Genomic DNA, 22276 nt, shown 5'->3' on the forward strand with positions numbered 1-22276 from the left:
CAAATTTTTCTGAAGAGACACGATCACTTTATATGATGAACGGATTGAATTTAGGCTTTTATTCACATATAAACATTGATCAGCGAACATAAAGAGAAGCTCAAGCGTACTTGCTTAAAGCTCGAGAACAAACCCCACTTGTTCTTGCAGAAGCTCAAGCGTGCTGCGTAGCACGAGAATGAACCTCATTGGTTCTTGTAGAAGCTCAAATGTGCTGCGTAACACAAGAATGAACCTCATTGGTTCTTGCAGAAGCTCAAACGTGCTGCGTAACACGAGAATGAACCTCATCGGTTCTTGCTGAAGCTCAAATGTGCTGCGTGACAAGAGAATGAACCTCGTTGGTTCTCGTGTGACAAAAAAAATTGTTTCTGTGTAGTCATCCAGTCCTAAAGTTAAATTTGTGTTTGCCTTGAGCGCTCATGCTCAGATAGAAGAGTCACGGATGAGTCACCATGAACTATGGGCATTATTTCACACAATAAAACTCATCCTGATCCACGGTTAGCATCTCTGGATCCCCACCCCAGACATGAGCACAGAAGGTCAGTGTGTGTTTAGCCAATATACCCTTGAAAAACAGACACAAGTGAGCCGTAGGTAACATGTACTTAGCACACGGAGGATATGCTGTTCTGAACTGTAAACTTGATTACTAAGAAGAAGCTTGTATTGCTGTATATGTTTATTGTAATTTTGCCCTCTGCAGGTCGCACACGGATGCTGCCCCAGGCAGTGTTCCTGCTTTATGGACTGCTGAAGAACGGCCACACAGTATATGTTCACTGTAATGCAGGAGTGGGCCGTTCTACTGCGGCAGTGTGTGGACTCCTGATGTATGTGTTAGGCTGGAGACTCAGAAAAGTGCAGTACTACCTCACTGCCAGAAGGGCGGCAGTCTATATTGATGAGGAAGCACTGGTAAGAGCAGAAAATGACTTTGTCGTGAAGTTTGGGCGACTCTGTCCATTTGTTTGCAACCCAGAGATCTGAAAACAGTGCCCTCTACTGGATAGGAGGACACCTGTGTTCAATAATGTCAAAGCAATTAACAGACATCAAAATAGATTTTAATCTTGTCACACAGAGCTACTTTGTAAAACTAAATAGTGACATCAAAATCTAAATCTAGTGATTATATAAAATTGAGTTAATTAGAACATCATGGGACATGAAATGTTCTTCTTGGAATCCACGAAATGAAATGAAGTGTGAAGTATAGCAAATAATAGAAATAACATTGATTATTAAAGGGATACTTCAGGATTTAGCATTAAGCTTTGTATTAGTAGAAAACCTGTAGTATTTTCGATTGGTTTCTCATGCTTTCCACCCTCATATCCCCCTGAGACGAGAGATTTATGTATTTTTTGTCTGGAAAAAAATCGTCATTTTGCGTCATCGGAGGATTTTTTGACAAGAGGCGAGAGACTACAGCCAGTAGTAGGGGCTGTCCCGCATGTTCTCAACCCGCCCATAGGAGGTGGGATCTCACTCACAGAATGTACACAGTGTCAGCCGTCTTTCTTTGGAAGCTAAGCTAGCAGGTTCTTGTTCTGTGGAGAAAGCTGAGTAGTAGGAGAAAGCTGAGTAGTAGGGGTTACCATCCTCTTTTTCCCGGACATGTCCGGCCGTCGAGATCGTCCAAATTGTCCGGGATTCGGCTTTTGCTCTCTGCAGTCACCATTCATTGTTTACATGCACACCTTTTGTTTCAATCTAGCTGAATTCATTCCGATTGGTGAATCTGAATGTAGTGTTTACATGAACGCTAAACAAGTGATCGGTCGATGTGCGTTTTAACATTGCTAAGAAAATTCCCGCTCCTCCGTGAGATATATGAGACCGGTGCATCTCGCTCATCAGTAATCATTCCACCGGCCTCGCGCCGTTCTCCCGCGGCCCTCAGCCTCGTCCTGCTCGCCACAGTAAACATAATGAATGGCGACTGTAGAACGCAAAAGCCGAATCCCGGACATTTTGGGCGATCTCGAAATCCTGGGCAAACTCGTCACGGAGACTCACTGGTAGCCTAGCCTTGTTGTAACTGCACTCTCTTACATGCATGTGCATTCTGGGAGTTGTTGTCTTTCATCCACATAAGCCAAAAATACATTTTCTGGCTTTTCTCAGTCTAGAAAGCTCCAAATTCAAAAATAATTTCACATTTCTTCTACATAAATGACCTATTTTAAATACACATTCATCTTTCCAGAGGTGAAGTATCCCTTTAATAATCCAAAGTGTTTGGAAATACTCCATATGTTTGTATGTTAACCTGTTCATGAGTAATTCTTACTGAAAATTAAATGTATTATTAAAACATTCTGTAAGGCCTGCCCAATCGGTCCAACGATAGTTTCCGATAAGCGGGTGAAGGTTTACTGCGTGTTACTGTCTTTTCTGCGTGGCATAGTAATTTAACTCCAATTCAACTTTTATCCAATTGTCCATTTTATCACAACCTCGAATTTAGGTTAGATTGCCAATTGGTTATTGGTCATTTATATAATAGTTTAGTAATGCATGATTATTCTATTTAACTCTTTAAATCGAATCGAGAGTTGCCCTCTCTTCCAATTCTTCCAATTCTTCCAGTCTTACAATTCCCTTACAATTCTTGTTTACTACCTAACTAACATAATATTAGTGTTGCACAACCCTGCAAATAATGCAATACCAAACATTAATTTAATGAATATAAAACAATTATTTATAAATAATAATAGCTGTTATTTGCCAGGAATCATAATGTTGAATCTGTAATGCAGCACAGCTGGCAACGGTTCCTCTTCAGTCGGTTAGTTGACGCCACGTCGAGACCGACGAATAGGAATCTCGCGAGAGAGGCCAATCTACTTCGAGTGAAACTAAACGAGCCAATGCACATTGGCGTGCAATCATTTGCAACTGCTGCTCTGCCACGCAGCGCGGGTATATAAAGAGCAGAAGGTGCGATTGCACTTCAGCTTTTTGCTTCGGAGCTGAGCGTTTCGATGCTGTTTAATCTACTGAAAGGTGATCAAACAATGAGCAAGCTCTTCAGGAGGATCTCTCGTGTCTGGTTCGGGTGACAGCGCGGCAGCAGGGTCGACTTTCTCTCTCTCTCTCTCTCTCTCTCTCTCTCTCTCTCTCTCTCTCTCTCTCTCTCTCTCTCTCTCTCTCCATTCTATCTCTTTTGTTTTTGTTTTTGTGTTACTGAGCAAAACAAAAAGGCTGTTTTCACAGCTGGTAACGGTGCGCCAAGAGCGCTGAATAGTCATTCTTATGCCGTAAGACCGCTGTGAAGAGAGACAGCACAAGACAGACACATTTCCTGTCAACACCAAGGAGAGCAGTCCCCTGAAAGAGCTTACACGGGTGGAGCGCGTCTTTTTAAAGATGTCACTCTACCTGTGTGTTTCTGGATGCGGTCATTACCTGGGATCGCGGGATGGTCACGAGCACTGCATCGCGTGTCTGGGCATTGAACATGCTGAGGCAGCAGTCGTGGATGAATCACGTACCCATTGTGGGAGGATGACCATCTCGGAGCTACGGTCGAGACTCTCGTTCCTGTAAAGTCCCTGCGCCTCTGCCGCGATTTAACCCTCCTCCGAGGGTTACTTCAGGCAGTGGTACGGGTGACCTGAGGATCACGTTGAGCGCGCTTCCTTTGGGGAACCAATCCCCTAGGAACCCTCATCCCTCCCACGCTCCGCAGCCAGTAGAGCCGCCGACGGACCATCCACGAGGTGTGTACCAGTTGTTTCCTTCGGCGCTCCCCACAATGAACAGATATCGATCGCTGCATTGGAGGGTGGGTCAGACTTCTCTGCGGATGACGATTCGGCGCCGCTGCCCCCTTCGGGTGTGACAGCGGTGCCCGGGTCGGACCCGGAGATGATGGCCATGCTTTCCCGGGCCACCAACAGGATCGGGCTCGTGTGGAACCCTCCACCGTGTCCCGAGCACTCGAGGCTGGTTGATTGGTTTCTCGGGGTGGCGCATGAGGAGTTCACTGGGGCGTGGACAGCACCTTTCACTGCCAGAAACCATCCCGGTGGTGGGGCGGCTAAGGGGTACACGCGCATCCCTCCAGTGGAGCGGGCCGTTGCAGTGCAGCTGTGCCCTAACTCCATTTGGCGCAGAGAGCTGTGTCTCCCTTCCTGGGCCTGTAAGTACTCTTCGGAGTGGACCGGCAAGGCTTACAAGGCCTGTGGGGAAGCCGCCTCTGCCATACACGCTATGGCGTTGTTGCAGGTCCATCAGGCCAAAGCACTGAAGGACCTGCACGAGGGTGGTCATGATCCCCAAGTTCTTCAGGAACTTCGTGCCGCGATGGACCTTGCGCTTTGTGCGACGAAGGTGACCACGCGGTCGGCGGGTCATGCGATGTCCACTATGGTGATCCAGGAACGCCATCTCTGGCTGTGTCTGGCTGACATGAGGGAGACCGACAAAGTCAGGTTCCTTAACTCCCCCATGTCCCAGACTGGCCTCTTCGGCGACAAGAGGGCAGGGTAGGGGACCTGCAGGCATTTTCCTTCGACGAATTGTGCCTAGAGTTCGAGCCGGGTGACAACCTTGTTGCACTGAGACCCCGGCCTGGCTATGTGCCCAAGGTTCCTACCACTCCCTTCAGGGACCAGGTTGTGAACTTGCAAGCGCTGCCCCTGGAGAGGGCAGACCAAGCCCTGGCTCTTTGTCTGTTACGGAGGCCAGCAGAAGGGAAAGGCTGTCTCCAAGCAGAGGATGACCCACTGGATAGTGGATGCCATCGCCTTGGCTTACCAAGCACAAGGCGTGCCCTGCCCGCTCAGGTTGCATGATCACTCCATGAGAGGCGTTGCATCCTCCTGGGCGCTGGCACGTGACACCTCGCTAACAGATATCTGTAGAGCTGCGGGCTGGGCGACACCTAACATGTTCGCTAGGTTTTATAGCCTACGTGTAGAGCCGGTCTCCTCCCGAGTTCTCACCCTAAACGGGTAAAAGCGCTAAGAGGCCTTGCTCTGTTGGCTTGCTGCACCCTACTGTGCACTCTTATTGCTCCAGAGTGAAAAACCTGTTGAGTCCTACAACACCCTCGGCCCGGATGTGGCAGAGTGTCCGGCACCAGGCCTTTATCCGTTGAATCCTTGAGAACCGTGTCTAGACTGGGTCCCATATGTGTGACCCTGCGGGGGACCCATGTATGTATTCTTCCACGCCTGCTCCTAAACGGAAGCCCCTGTCTTTCCCTTGGGCTAAGTCACCCAGTTTTTCATATGATGTACAATCTTCAGGTTAGTCCATATGTATATCTCCACATAACTCCTTCAGGGAAGGATGTGGGTTCCGCAGCGTTCTCCTTCCTAACAGAAAGGGCACGCTTTCCCAGTGTTATCCAAGAATCTCACTGTATGGGTAATCACGGAACAACAGTGACAGATATACTCTGTGTAAGCCCTCTCCTATCATCATTCCAGGCAAGAAGGGGCAAGAGGCTTGCACAGGGTGCTGGATGGGGTCAGCAACTGTGGCCCTTTGGTAGGGATTCCTATTCGTCGGTCTCGACGTGTCGTCGACTGACCGACTGAAGAGGAACATCTTCACATCACGTCGCCACATCTGCTGCGGCCCGCCGGGGCAGCCAGCTCATCGGCTCGGCTCCTCAGCAAAAAACTGAAGTGCAATCGCACCTGCTCGTTATATACCTGCGCTGTGTGGCAGAGCAGCAGTTGCAAATGATTGCACGCCAATATGTATTGGCTCGTTTAGTTTCACTCGAAGTAGATTGTCCTATCTAGCAAGATTCCTATTCGTCGGTCTCGATGTGGCGTCTCCGTTCCCTCCTTCAGGGAACGAGGGTTACCATATGTAACCGAGACGTTATGGCATGAGTGTATTGTTCTGTTTATCCTTTGAAATGTTTTCACCGAATGCCAGTTTCGCCCAGTTATTGTTCATTCATCTTGACATGGTCTTCATTTGAAAAGGCACCTTGAGGCAATTGTCGACAGGACTGCTAATGCGATGGTTATTGTTTGACTATCTGCCCCTTTTCTCCTCTAACATGCCACTTTCATTCATTTATGAACGTAACTCAATATTCTTGTTATATATTTAGCACAGCACTTTCCCTGCCCTTGAAATAAGCTGCCATAATGAAAAGAGCTTTAACCTGACCTTTAAATAAATAGAGACTAGTGTCACCACACTGAGAGACTTTATGTGTAAATTGAAAAAAGTTTTGCTTCAGAAAAGAAAAAGCGGTTCAGTGGTTTGAGCAGAAGGTACCATTAATTAAATATGATTCGAAAACAGGATTAAATCAGTGATTTAAAGAGAGACATAAATAAAAAATATGACTGTGTACCACAAAAATAAGTAATTTTTCTTTACTTACACTTTAATCCATATACGTGTATGGGTTAGTTCGTCCAAAAAAATTAAGAAGAACTTTTGTTCTTCTTCCAAACACAAATGAAGATATTTTGAATGATTCAGAAATTTCTATCCCTTCATTGACAGTCTACGCAACTACCATTTCACTATGCTTCAAAAAGTTCATAAAGAGATCGTAAAACGAATCCATTTAAACTGAGAGGATTAGTCAAATTTTTCTGAAGAGACACGATCACTTTATATGATGAACGGATTGAATTTAGGCTTTTATTCACATATAAACATTGATCAGCGAACATAAAGAGAAGCTCAAGCGTACTTGCTTGAAGCTCGAGAACAATCCCCACTTGTTCTTGCAGAAGCTCAAACGTGCTGCGTGACAAGAGAATGAACCTCGTTGGTTCTTGTGTTACGCAGCACGTTTGAGCTTCAGCAAGAACCAATGAGGTTCATTCTCATGTCAGGCAGCACGTTTAAGTTTCCACGAGAATGTACCTCATTGATTCTTGCAGAATCTCAAATGTGCTGCGTAACACAAGAAAATGAACCAGAACATCAGGTCTCTTAAAAAATTTACTAAACAGCTCAATTCATATGGATTAGTTTTACAATCTCTTTTTGAACTTTTAGCTGTCATTGGAGGGACATAAAGCTCTCAGATTTCACATCTTTATTTGACGTAGAGTTAGTAAATGAATAAAGAATTAAAATTTTTGTGTGAACTAACCCTTTAATGCATCCTTACTGAATAAAAGTAATTGTTCATAAAAATGTAATCTTACTGACTTCAAACTTTTGAACGGTATAGTGTGTTTAAAGGGGTCATATAATGGTACATGCACTTTTACAAGTTGATTGTACTGAAATGTGTGTTGGCAGTGCCTGTACACAACCATCATAAAATGAAAGAAATCCATCCAGTGTTTTTTTTAAAATCTTCTTATATGTTTCCCCCCATCTCAAATCAAGCTGTTCGATTTTGTGACGTCACAAAATTGACACACCTCCCACGATTGTTGATTGACAGGAGCGTTTCAACACAGACCCGCCCTTGCTCGTGAGCGAGCTGTCAATCATAGCCCGCGCGGACCGGCGCGGCCATTGTTGAAAGCTGGAGCACTGAGCAGAATGGCGTCTAAGCGATTGTGGTGTTCTGTTCTTGGGTGTAATAACGAACACAGCAGTCATTTTGATGTTCCTAAATCCGAACCCCTGAAGACGCAGTGGCTGAGTTTGTTTTCGAAGGGAATATTCCCCACGATCAACGTCAATGCTTTCATGTTTGCGCGAATCATTTCACACACAAGACTGCTTTACAAACGAGGGTCAGTAAAAAGAAGCTGCTCCTGAAAAAAGGATCGGTACCAACTATTCGTGTTCCTGCTGCACCTCCAGAAGAAGTAGTGAGTGTAACATTTTATTAACCTTTATATTAATATAAATATTAATCTTTGCAAATCGCTTGCACGCTTCCCGATGAATGCGGCTATTTTTACACTCAGGGTACTGTACATTACGGCATGTTTTCTATGTATGACGTTATCAATATAATTCATAATCCCACGTTTATGATGAACAACTCGTTATGGTTATTGTGTTATTATTACAAACGGTGTACGCACAGAACAGAGGGGCGGGGTGAGCAAAGCTCATTATCATTTAAAGACACATGCACTTAAACGGCGTGCTGAAAACAGAGCTGTTTTTGACCAGGTAAAATGAGTGTTTTCTTACAATACTAATGAGAATTTTTAATTAAAGTATATTACAAACTTTTAATTTAGACCCTAAAGAATCATATTAGCTTGTACAAAAATGGCATTATATGACCCCTTTAAATATTTCTACTGGAGAACATAAGATACAGATAAAGACAAAAATAATAATAATTCTGTGTAGTCATCCAGTCCTATAGTTAAATTTGTGTTTGCCTTGAGCGCTCATGCTCAGATAGAAGAGTCAAGGATGAGTCACCATGAACTATGGGCATTATTTCACACAATAAAACTCATCCTGATCCACGGTTAGCATCTCAATTCCTTGGCGCTCCACCTTTAAATAAATACAGCCTCCAAGCAGCAAAACAAAACCACCTCTAAAGTGAATATACACAGTCTATTCCAGGACTGAGATAAAGAGCTTTGGTGTTTTGAGGATAAAGTTTTCATCTGTTTCTTTGTGTCTGAAGAATTGTACAGTCATGTGATCTTTTACAGAGAGATTGAGCTGGTTCAAAAGGCTAATATTATTCATCTTTATTTACGTTATTCTAATGCAGTCCTTGTGTCTCGCTGAAAGAATAAGTCTTTTTCTGAACTGGAAAACAGAGATGAAATATGAAAGAAAATATCATTGCGGTTTGCTTAAAAGCAGAATTTTTTGCAGAAGTATTGAGTAAATACAGTGTAAAGAAAGCGTGTGTGCAGAAGATGACCTGTCACAGAGATTTAGGTAGTTTCACTGTGTGTGTCAGCCAGAGGTCATGATTTGTCATTATCGGAAGTGTAAAATCCAATATTTTCCAGCTCCTTTCACACTCCTTTCCCCATTTACAGAGCCGATGCCCAGTTCTGGCTTGTTCCATACACTTCCAACACAGAAAAGGCAGATCTGGGTCTGGCCTTGCAGAACTTGCTGGTTTCAACCAACCAGGGGTGTGTTTCCCAAAAGCATCATTACCCAACTATGGTCGCATGGTCTGTTGTTATCAGCATAGTTCAACGAGTCTGTGTTTCCCGAAACAGCAGCTCTCGACCTGTGGTTAGAAGCGTAGTTTCTTGATTGCGTGACGTGGACTCAATACATCCTTATTTTGAGCCAAATAAGCAAGCTGACATCCAGTACAATCTGTATCTTCTATTTAGAATACATACAAATGTAATTTACATCTTTTAGTTTGTCAAGAGATTTTTAGCACCGTTTTTAAAGTCTTTAAAAACGAGCCTATTATTGAATCTTGAAATAAAGCAAAATAACTGAGAAAAATTTGAAATAGTCCTCAGATGCCATGTTCGGAAATGGCTTTCCGTGTTTTCACTGCAGGGTTGGGGGTGCTATTACACATCTTCTGAAAGAGTACTGAATCTCCTGATCAAAATACATGTGAAGAAGACGCAGAAACAAGCATATGTAAGCATCATTGCAATCATCAACAGAAACAGATAACAGATAAACAGAACAGCATATAAGTCAAAACTGCCTAATGTTACTGAATGAAATGTCGACCCAGGACGAGCTACAGGACTGTGAAGCTTTGGGGGTGTTGATGGACTCGATCTACTCCATCTGTGTTTTGATCATGATTCTGAATCCGATCCAGATGTAGTCTTTGACAAAAACGCAGATGCTCTTGTTCTTTCTTTTGATATATTACATATTTAGATATTCACACTGCAAAATATTCTGGGGGCCATGAAACTTTTGTGAAAATTATTTTACAAAATGCTGGCAGTGGCTGGCAACTTTTTTCAAACACTCTGTTGTGGAAAGAGTTAGCTATAATTTAATGTCACAGGTTGGTTCAAACCAGGAAAGTAGAAGCAATGATCTATTTGCAGCATTTTTTTTATATATTTTTTTAAAGAAAACAAGAAAACACTAGATCACTGGAGAAATGTGACTCTGTCCCAATTTCTCCAGTAAACCCTTATTTCCTTAATGCACTCTTCTTTTATTTTCTCTTTAATGAGTGGTAATTGTTTGTTTATGAGTTTTGCAAGTCATATATTTCCCTTTTATGTGTCAAAAACAGTTTAATATATACACTCACCTAAAGGATTATTAGGAACACCATACTAATACTGTGTTTGACCCCCTTTAGCCCTCAGAACTGCCTTAATTCTACGTGGCATTGATTCAACAAGGTGCTGAAAGCATTCTTTAGAAATGTTGGCCCATATTGATAGGATAGCATCTTGCAGTTGATGGAGATTTGTGGGATGCACATCCAGGGCACGAAGCTCCCGTTCCACCACATCCCAAAGATGCTCTATTGGGTTGAGATCTGGTGACTGTGGGGGCCATTTTAGTACAGTGAACTCATTGTCATGTTCAAGAAACCAATTTGAAATGATTCGAGCTTTGTGACATGGTGCATTATCCTGCTGGAAGTAGCCATCAGAGGATGGGTACATGGTGGTCATAAAGGGATGGACATGGTCAGAAACAATGCTCAGGTAGGCCGTGGCATTTAAACGATGCCCAATTGGCACTAAGGGGCCTAAAGTGTGCCAAGAAAACATCCCCCACACCATTACACCACCACCACCAGCCTGCACAGTGGTAACAAGGCATGATGGATCCATGTTCTCATTCTGTTTACGCCAAATTCTGACTCTACCATCTGAATGTCTCAACAGAAATCGAGACTCATCAGACCAGGCAACATTTTTCCAGTCTTCAACTGTCCAATTTTGGTGAGCTCGTGCAAATTGTAGCCTCTTTTTCCTATTTATAGTGGAGATGAGTGGTACCCGGTGGGGTCTTCTGCTGTTGTAGCCCATCAGCCTCAAGGTTGTGCGTGTTGTGGCTTCACAAATGCTTTGCTGCATACCTCGGTTGTAACGAGTGGTTATTTCAGTCAAAGTTGCTCTTCTATCAGCTTGAATCAGTCGGCCCATTCTCCTCTGACCTCTAGCATCAACAAGGCATTTTCGCCCACAGGACTGCCGCATACTGGATGTTTTTCCCTTTTCACACCATTCTTTGTAAACCCTAGAAATGGTTGTGCGTGAAAATCCCAGTAACTGAGCAGATTGTGAAATACTCAGACCGGCCCGTCTGGCACCAACAACCATGCCACGCTCAAAATTGCTTAAATCACCTTTCTTTCCCATTCTGACATTCAGTTTGGAGTTCAGGAGATTGTCTTGACCAGGACCAGGACCACACCCCTAAATGCATTGAAGCAACTGCCATGTGATTGGTTGATTAGATAATTGCATTAATGAGAAATTGAACAGGTGTTCCTAATAATCCTTTAGGTGAGTGTAGATCTCTGGAGGACATATTTACTTTGTGCACTCATGTCACAGTGTTGTGAGAAGCTGTAAAACAGTCAAATAACACAGGTGTCTCTCTACATCAAATCAATGCTATGGGTTCGATGTTTTCCACAGCACTGCACTCATTTCATTTGTGCTCAGAGAATACACGTTTACTCAACTTCATGTTGTTCCCGCTGTTTGATTTGATACTGGCACATTTATATTAGCTACACATCTCTGAAAGAAGAGAACAGATTCATTTCAGTTGTTTGGTGTTTTCCTCCCTTATTCCATTCTGTAAATTCATTCCGTAGCAGTGAAATTTCCCATAAATCTTTGGGCGAGTCTATTAGCCCACTAGCCATTGAAGTGGACTGCCATTGATCATAAAGACAAACTTCTGGACTCACCCTGCCTACCGTATTTCATTTTCCCCTCATGGTGTGTTAACCCTTCTTACTCTTTGTGTTTTCTCAGACTGCAGACATATTTTATCCGCCCATATGTGATTTATTGCTATCACATAAATTATATTCGTGTTAAATGCATACTCTATTCAGATGCACGGTCTTTTATAATATTAAGCAATTTTTAACATGATGTTTTTACCTGGCATGAATTGTGAGCCCAATTATCAGTCCAATTGGAAATACAGTTGTGTTTACAAGGTGTCAGGCTTATAATGAGCACTTTATTTTAGAAAGAACTACTGGATTTGCCAACATTTTACTTTTAGCAGATGCTATTGTGAAATGTGTTCTTTTTCCTCCACCAAATGCATGGTGTATTTCGATCTTCAAGCAGAAGGAGCTGGATGCAAAAAATTTTGAAAAATATCACAAATCTGACTTGTGATGCGGCCTGAATCATAATCACACAGTGTTTGTTCGTTGGCCAGAGGAGAACTGGCCCCCCGACTGAGCCTGGTTTCTCCCAAGTTTTTTTTTTTTCTCCATTTCTGTCACCCAATGGAGTTTGGGTTCCTTGCCTCTGTCACCTCTGGCTTGCTTAATTGTGGTTTAAAAGACTCTTAATATTCAGTAATATTATTGATTTGCCTGCACTGACACTATTGGATGAGAAGTTGAATAATGACACTATTGTCTTCTGCTTACGAATTTTGCAACATCGACACTGTTATTGAACTGATTTGAGTCCATAGTGAACTGACTTGAGCTGAATAACGACACTATTGTCTTCTTTAGAGCTGCTTTACAGCAGAATTTGAATTTGTCTCATATTTAATGAAGTTTGCATAATTGATTCTGTAATTTTCCTGTTTGTCACTGCAAAGGCCTGTTCACACCCAGGACGATTACTGTAACGATAAAGATATAGTTCTAAAAATCACTAAATATAATAAAAATATCAGTCCAAACCACAATGATAATGATATAATATAACATAATGATAACGGCACAGAGAAAGGATATTGGAATTCAGAACGTTTTTTTTCCAAATGATGAATGATAAAAACCTTGACATCCAATCAGAATCCATCCCGCTTTAAAGATCTTACAGTTTTTCTCAGTCGCTTTGGTGCATTTCTCACATAACTATTGTTTAACTTTACTGTATTTTTCAAATGGCTGTGCAAATAGTATATAGTGCTGTCTTGAGCATTTTCAGGTAGTGTCACCAAGATCTGACTTTTTTGCATTGGAAAACATTTACAGAGTAAACTGTCATAATGAAAACATGACAAAGCCATTTGAATGTCTTGTTCATAAACAATGGTGTCAGGACTTTTCATCTTGATGACACTGACACTTTCATTGACATGAATACTTGCTTTTGAGGAATGAGCTATCCAATTTGAGCAAGTGACACGCTTTTGCAGGTTATCAACTAGGTTTTGCAGTTTGTACTAATTGTTTTGAGAACTGCATTAACTGTTGTGCAAATGTAAATAGTGATGTGAGAAATGCACCAAAGCGACAGAGAAAAACTGTAAAGTAGCAGACGACAAAACTGCAGTGCGCTGTTAAAATTACAGGAACAATATAATTTGTTGCGGTGGATGCTAGTTATTGTTCTTGGCCTTAAAGCTGTTTTAACAACCTCTATTGTATAAAGTTTTATATAAATGACTCGACACCATAGGAAAATAACACACTGTGCATACACTCACCTAAAGAATTATTAGGAACACCATACTAATACTGTGTTTGACCCCCTTTCGCCTTCAGAACTGCCTTAATTCTACGTGGCATTGATTCAACAAGGTGCTGAAAGCATTCTTCAGAAATGTTGGCCCATATTGATAGGATAGCATCTTGCAGTTGATGGAGATTTGTGGGATGCACATCCAGGGCACGAAGCTCCCGTTCCACCACATCCCAAAGATGCTCTATTGGGTTGAGATCTGGTGACTGTGGGGGCCATTTTAGTACAGTGAACTCATTGTCATGTTCAAGAAACCAATTTGAAATGATTCGAGCTTTGTGACATGATGCATTATCCTGCTGGAAGTAGCCATCAGAGGATGGGTACATGGTGGTCATAAAGGGATGGACATGGTCAGAAACAATGCTCATGTAGGCCGTGGCATTTAAACGATGCCCAATTGGCACTAAGGGGCCTAAAGTGTGCCAAGAAAACATCCCCCACACCATTACACCACCACCACCAGCCTGCACAGTGGTAACAAGGCATGATGGATCCATGTTCTCATTCTGTTTACGCCAAATTCTGACTCTACCATCTGAATGTCTCAACAGAAATCGAGACTCATCAGACCAGGCAACATTTTTCCAGTCTTCAACTGTCCAATTTTGGTGAGCTCGTGCAAATTGTAGCCTCTTTTTCCTATTTGTAGTGGAGATGAGTGGTACCCGGTGGGGTCTTCTGCTGTTGTAGCCCATCCGCCTCAAGGTTGTACGTGTTGTGGCTTCACAAATGCTTTGCTGCATACCTCGGTTGTAACGAGTGGTTATTTCAGTCAAAGTTGCTCTTCTATCAGCTTGAATCAGTCGGCCCATTCTCCTCTGACCTTTAGCATCAACAAGGCATTTTCGCCCACAGGACTGCCGCATACTGGATGTTTTTCCCTTTTTCACACCATTCTTTGTAAACCCTAGAAATGGTTGTGCGTGAAAATCCCAGTAACTGAGCAGATTGTGAAATACTCAGACCGGCCCGTCTGGCACCAACAACCATGCCACGCTCAAAATTGCTTAAATCACCTTTCTTTCCCATTCTGACATTCAGTTTGGAGTTCAGGAGATTGTCTTGACCAGGACCAGGACCACACCCCTAAATGCATTGAAGCAACTGCCATGTGATTGGTTGATTAGATAATTGCATTAATGAGAAATTGAACAGGTGTTCCTAATAATCCTCTAGGTGAGTGTATATTGTTAATACTGATGCCATACTGTCATACTGAGATCTACACTGCAAATGTTTGTAAGGGCATATCACACATTTATAGTGCATGAACAGTTATCAGAGAGAAAATCTTATAAAGAGACTTTGTCAAGAAACTCTGCCTTTGATCAGATAAAGGCCATTGGAATCATTTCACACACACACATTCAACACTCACGTTTTATTGCTGTGTGTGTGTGTGAAATGATTCCAATGTGTTTGTGTGTCTGAGAGAGATAAGTGTGGACTTGCACAATGGTGGTTGAATTGACAGAGCAGAACTGCATAAATGAATGCGAATGAACCAAAACAATAACAAAGAAACAAACTGCTGTTTGAAACGCCTGGCTGATAATTCAAATTAGAATTTCAAATAAAAAAATGCTCTCATAAATTGAGTGAACTGCTCAATAGTGAAATAAACTTCAATCAATCGATTAAAACTTGCAATCAAATTAATTGCACGATATGCTGGTAAATTTAATACATTTAAATCTCAATTAAGTGCAATATTTGATGAAGAAAGACCCCAAATGATCATTCAAGATTCATGTTATTGAAGCAGACAAAAGCACAAGATGCTGTCACATAAGGCTGGTTGCAACCAGTGCACAACAAATGGAGTATAACAGTCTTTAATCAAAATCCATCTACGAAACACGCAGGAGAATAACTAGGAGTGAAGATACACAACCATGTATAACACAAACAAGACTGAACAATGATCAGAGGAAACTGAGGGTACGTTTACACGACAACAATATCCTGAAGTTTTTTCTTTGAGTTTTCCGTGTACAGACGACATTGTCAAAACGATCCCCATGTATTCTGCTGCCAGGCCAGTAGATGGCGATGCAACACTATAGACTGAACATGTAATACACATGTGCACGACGTCATCGTCTTCAGAAATTCACGTTTTTGTTGTTTACACGGAGAACGTTTTCAAAAACGTGCACTTTGAAATCCATTTTGGGGTGTAAATACGCTGTTGTTGTGTAAATGAATGGCCAAAACGCATAATTTTTTTTAACGTTTTTAGTTGAAAACGGTGTCATGTAAACAGCCCCTAAGGGCTTACAGAAGATAACAAGGAAGGCTAATCAACAGAAACTGCAACATGTGCGTAACTTACTGTAATCAGTAACCAAGGAAACTTACTAGTTATTTTTTACTAGTTATTTTTTACTAGTTATTTTTTACTAGTTATTTTTTACTAGTTATTTTAACGTTGGTCAATGTAAAGAAGCAGGCAGGTGTCTTTTGTTATTGTGTAACATCTAACTTTGCTATGTTAACAAGTTACAGTTTTTCTCAGTCGCTTTGGTGCATTTCTCACATCACTATTTACATTTGCACAACAGTTAGTTCAGCCTCCACAACATTTAGTCATTTGTGCACATCATAGTAGCAGTTTCTCATTCCTTCCAACAAATTGCAAATGCTTTTGGACATGCATCAATTGCTTTCATACAACTCTCTGCTGTTTTATAACATTATCATTATCATAGTCATTCCATATAAAACTAATAGTCCTCATTTCACTGCTTGAGTCATTATACAAAAATGTTGAACTAGTTGTCCAAATCTGTCAAGCAAATTTTACACATTTTTTTAAATATTTTTTTCCCCTGAAAATGTCTCCTAAATTGAACAATTTCTCTCAGGTGAATCTTAGCTTTCACTGATGAGAAGAGGTGTGTGAAGCATTAGTTGCAACCAATGTTCAGTTCCAATATGTACTGCAATGTTGTTTCCAGTTGTGCACAGCTCTACCCAAAGGGAGTTTATGTTTGTTGTAAATAAGGGTGTATTTTTTCTTTTGCACAATGCTGTGAATAAATTAGAATTGCAAAGAGCATATGCAGTAAAAATGTGAAACATACATATTCAGTGTCTTGTACTCAGTTACCTCACTAAATACAGTAATGTGTAACTTTACTGTATTTTTCAAATGGCTGTGCAAATAGTATATAGTGCTGTCTTGAGCATTTTCAGGTAGTGTCACCAAGATCTGACTTTTTTGCATTGGAAAACATTTACAGAGTAAACTGTCATAATGAAAACATGACAAAGCCATTTGACTATCTTGTTCATAAACAATGATGTCAGGACTTTTCATCTTGATGACACTGACACTTTCATTGACATGAATACTTGCTTTTGAGGAATGAACTATCCATTTTGAGCAAGTGACACACATAGCAGGTTATCAACTAGGTTTTGCAGTTTGTACTAATTGTTTTGAGAACTGCATTAACTGTTGTGCAAATGTAAATAGTGATGTGAGAAATGCACCAAAGCGACTGAGAAAAACTGTAAATTGACAGCCCCAAAAAGGGGAAAAGTACTTTCAGACTCCTGATTACATGCAAGGTCCAGCAGGTGTCAGAGCTAAACAAGAACATGACGTCTGAGGCTGGGGATTTGTAACAGATGTTAAAGGGATAGTTCACTCAAAAATGAAAATTGGGTCATCACTTACTCAACCTCGTGTTGTTCTAAACCTGAATGGGTTTCTCTGTTCTGTTGAACACAAAAGAAGATATTTTGAAGAATGTCGGTAACCAAACAGTTGATGTGTCCATTGACTTCCATAGTGGGAAAAAAAATACTATGAGGGAAATGGATTACTGTAATAAACATACTAAATTATATTTAATAATATTTTTTTGAAAATGTAAAAATGCATAAAGTTTTCTGTGATGGGTAGGTTTAGGGTTAGTGTAAGGAGATAGAATATACGGTTTGTACAGTATAAAAACCATTAAGTCTATGGAGAGTCCCCACAAAGATAGTGAACCAGACGTGTGTGTGTGTGTGTGTGTGTGTGTGTGTGTGTGTGTGTGTGTGTGTGTGTGTGTGTGTGTGTGTGTGTGTGTGTGTGTGTCAATAGTCATTTTTACATTTTGTGCTATATGACAAGTCATTTAGCAAATGTTTTCATTAATTTCCCTTAATATCACATTGGCTGAAGCATCATCATCCTGCACATGCTAAACTTAGATTAAGTAAATGCACATTGGTCTTAAGGGAGGCATCTTACCCATCTTACCCTATGCATGTGTGATGCATATAGTGGAGAATTATACTGTACATGTACACTGTGGATGTTTTTACATCCAGTCCACGCATGGTGGAGGTACCTATATATGACACATCTGCCGCTTATCTCAGTGGGAGAGAGTGTAATTATCTGTAACTCTGAATGCAATTTTATAGGAATGAGTCTGATTCACTGACTCCCTTCTCAAACCTCTGGAAGTGATGAGAAACCACTGCCTTTTCACTTTCAATTGTATCATTTTGAATGACAGACAGAGAGACAGACAGAGAGACAGACAGACAGACAGACAGACAGATAGACAGATAGATAGATAGATAGATAGATAGATAGATAGATAGATAGATAGATAGATAGATAGATAGATAGATAGATAGATAGATAGATAGATAGATAGATAGATAGATAGATAGATTGCAGAACAGCTCATTTAATTTACACTAGAGGTACAGCAAGCTTAAAATTGAAATTGATACAACATTCTACTCATACAACATATTTTACTTTGGCTCAGTGAAATGTGAAAAATGTGCAGACTGCTGAGAAATGCTGAGCTAATTGTTCTTTAGCTGATTGCTTATTGAAAACAAATTAAAAGCCATCTGTGTTTCATTGCAAGTAAGTAAATCACTGGTTGCTGTAATGTAGTTAATTATTCATTGTGCTACATATAAAAAATGGAAGTGTATTTCTGAAGAAGATAAAATTAGGTTTTGTCTGAGAACATAGTGTTCAGATAACATTGTGAAGCAATAATCACAATAATTAAATTAAAAGCTTTATTTTCCAAGAACTCATAAACCAAGTTTCACAGTGAACAAAACCGTAACCCAAATGTACTTTTTTTTCCTCTTTCCTCCCCATTTTAATCAAACTAAGAGCTTTGATTTAAACTGAAGCAGTATTAATCAAAGCGAGCCACTCCAAAGACATTCGGCTGAATTAGTGCCGTGTATTTGAAGCTTGAACAGCCTGCTTCATCAAAGCATATTTACAACAAAATAAATCCAAGTGCCTGAATGAACCACAGGCCTGTCATTTAAAACATTATTGCTATCAACAGATATTTTCCAGCCAACCCCGATAAACAATTAAGAGGAGGATTTATTAAAACACATCTGTCATCGTTGTTGAATCTTAAAAACATGTCCAGGTCACATTTCACAAAGAAAGAAAGAAAGAAAGAAAGAAAGAAAGAAAGAAAGAAAGAAAGAAAGAAAGAAAGAAAGAAAGAAAGAAAGAAAGAAAGAAAGAAAGAAAGAATTATTGGAGTCAAAGCGTTTTAGGGAAAAATTTAGTACAAATAATACATTTTTCTCTGTAATAAGCATGCAATTATAGTGTTATAACATGATAATAACATGCCCATATCTGTTTCTCTAACAGGACTTTGCATGGCAAATCTAGTTAAGTTACAAATCTGTGTAGATGGTTAATGATGGGAGGTCTGTTCAGAGATCTGACCCATCACTGCACTGCAATGATTAAGATGTTTCACTCTATCGGGCTGATAATAGCTTTATCTAGTTTGATCGGTGGTCTCTACAAAGGCCATCAGAAGAGCCGATCAGATGACGATCAGATACTGAAGTATTCGCTTAAACACCATCGGTTTTGTTTTTAGTGAACATAACCTGTGGCATGTGTAACAGTATATTGGATCCGTGCATTAGCTTTTAAAGTGACAACAGCCTAATAACCCTGTTGCCGTCCGTTTCATTAATGATAATCAACAACAAAAGACAAAGAGAAAATCATTCATTGCTCTTTAGTAGATTCAGTAGGATTAATCGAAAGTTTATTTAATTAAAACAGTGAATATGCAGAGTTTTACATTCGATTACTTTCTGTTGATGAAGGCTGTTCTTTTGTATTCTTATTATTTCACAGGAATGTTATTTGGTAAAGTCCCCATGTAGTCAATAAATGTATCTCTTAAATCTCCTCTTTGATAACCAAAATCACATATTTAAAAGTTGTTTCCTTGAAAAAAAATCTTCATGCCTTAAAATAGCTTGAATGTAACTCTACACCCCTGTCTCATTTAGTATACGCGGTTCTATGAATATGAAAATGAGCCCCGCCTCCACTCACTCACACCAGCTCAGAGATCCACTCGTTGACGATCACACGTTGATCTGATTGGTTACAAGGTAGTTTGTGACGTCAGAAACACCAGCGATTTCAAACCGTGTTTTTGAGACTGTCTTTGGTTCACTGAAGTTTTAAGGAGAAAACACTCAGCAATGGAGTCGACTTATGAATTTACACATGGCTTGTCATAAAGCATATTAAAAACACCACATAGACATATAATCGTTCCTGATATGTTCCTGATCACCTCTTAGAGAGGGAATTAAATGTGTTGCACATGTTATTTACCAATAAATAAAGAGTTGTCAATTCATGATACTTTCTCATCTCTTAATTTGTTATACTTAAAATACATTGTTGTTAAGAATAGTATTATTTATTCTGTGAATGGTATCGGTGATCGCTAATCGGCCCCAAAAATAATGATCAGAGCACCCTTACTGTAAATTAATAACATATTCTGGGTATGACAAGACGCTTAATTAAGAGATCAGAAACTGATAACTGAATTAGCTGTCGGTCAAACTGTGTTGTGTGTGTGTGTCATGCTGAGAAGTTGAGTTCCTATCTCATACATTGCTTAAATCTGTAGATTAATGGTTAGGAAATGCTCTAATGACTGAAACATTGAGGACATTCTCATTCTAGAACTACAATTTGGGACACACTAATTCGAATTTATTCAAATACTATTTAAGAACTATATACTAAGCAAACTTAGACTCAGTAATAACTAAAGACAATAACTAAACGTTATCTTAAAAAAAAAGGCATTACAATACCTCGAATAAAAATATTAACTGAAAAGAATAGATTTTGATATCTAGTGAAGTAAGTTTGAAGTCTTCTGGCAGGACAGATCTGAAGAGAAAAGTCTTCAGAAGCAGACTTAATTATGAAGCAAATGATTCATGAATCCATTAAACTTTACTCAGTTTTGTAAGAAAATATAGGACATTCACAATTCAGGAGCTCCCTATTGAGAACTAACCTCAATGTGCTGTCAGCCATCAAAAACTTTGTGGCTTTTGTCATGAAGCAATAACAACATTTTCTTTGTGATTTTCCACAGAAGACACATCTATGAGAATGAAATGTAAAATGGCTATAGTTTGCAAGACTACCTCTTACCTCTTATCCCATCTTCAAGTCATCTTCTGTCTTCTGTCTCACACAGGCTAGTGCTCAACGAGACCAGACAATAGTATGTGGTGAAGTGAGGGCTGATATAGGGTGATGAGCGCTGCAGGTGCAGATGATCAGAGCTTTCGCACCGGATAGTTCTAGGAACTCAGTTCTAGGAACTAGCCACCAGGATGGTTCCCCGAGAACTAATGGTTCCCCTAGGAACGTTTTCCTGGTTGCATTCGCACCGCTAGTACGAACTCCGAAGTGACGTAAGCCGCGCTTGTTGTTGTGACTTTTCATTTTGAAGGCTCTGAGAACCAGAAACATTCTCTGTGTTCATTATTTTACGATCTGTCTAACAGTCATGTCTAATACGTTATTAGATAGAACTGTCATACTTAGAAAGTAGACAGTAATGGAAAGTTATAAGCGCATGTCCAGTGTTGCTAGCTGAGCAGAAATACATAATCATGTTTCGCTTGGTCCCCTCAAAGATTCGTTGGATGTTCTCCTCAGTGTAAAGGTTGAGAGGTCCTTCTATCACTGTTTTCCATGTTCCTAGAGTTAGTTTCTGGAGTAAATAGGCTGTAATCTGTAATCTTTTTTAAAAACGTTCGGCCAATTGCGTAATTGCGTTCGGCCAATCAGCGTACACTAACGTCACTAGTAGTTCCTATAGTGCTGGGTAGACCCTACTCTGCAGTAGGAGTTAAATTAGTATCTTTTGAAATATACTACAAATATACAAATCTTTGAAATATTATTCTCCAAAAGGAGTTCCTAGAATCGTTCCTAGTTCCTGCAGTGCAAACACGCCAAAATTCGGGTATTTCCGCCATTAGTACTAGGAACTATGAAAAGGTTCCTCCGGTGCGAAAGCCCCTGATAATTCAGACTGGGAACGAGTGGAGCTGGAAGGTCTGGTGCTGAGGTGACAGACTCCGTGACACAGATGGATTTATGGCAAGTGTTTGTGAGCTCAGATATTCCTTAATGGAATGATCCGGGTTAAACTCTATCAACAGTATTTGTGGCATAATGTTGAATACCACTGAAAATTATTTTAAGATAAAAAGAAACAAAAACGTTGGTTAATTGGAGTTGTGCTGTAGACTTTAACCTGCTATCATCACCATGTTGACAACTTTGGCAGAATACCCATGAGGATAACAGAAAGTGAGTGTTTATGTCACTTGAGCTGATTGCTTGGCAGGTGTGGTAAACGAGGCAATCGTCTGACGGTTCTGCAACTGCCACCAGGTCCTTC

The 22276-nt window shown here is 40.5% G+C and overlaps 1 protein-coding gene across 2 annotated transcripts in view; it reads left to right on the forward strand.

The window, feature by feature from the left end:
• The window catches only part of LOC309480626 (laforin-like), a 53308-nt gene that overhangs the window by 12326 nt on the left and 18706 nt on the right, over positions 1-22276 (forward strand). Inside the window, exon 4 of one of the 2 annotated variants that reach the window (XM_082145238.1) lies at positions 710-921. In XM_082145238.1, the coding sequence (XP_082001364.1) occupies positions 710-921 (212 nt within the window). Of the gene's footprint in view, positions 1-709; positions 2326-22276 lie in introns of those variants that run through there. The other variant, XM_082145239.1, reaches the window with a different exon arrangement.

Source organism: Leuciscus leuciscus (genome assembly GCF_965113295.1).
Source record: "Leuciscus leuciscus genome assembly, chromosome: 18".
Taxonomy (NCBI): Eukaryota; Metazoa; Chordata; class Actinopteri; order Cypriniformes; family Leuciscidae; genus Leuciscus; species Leuciscus leuciscus.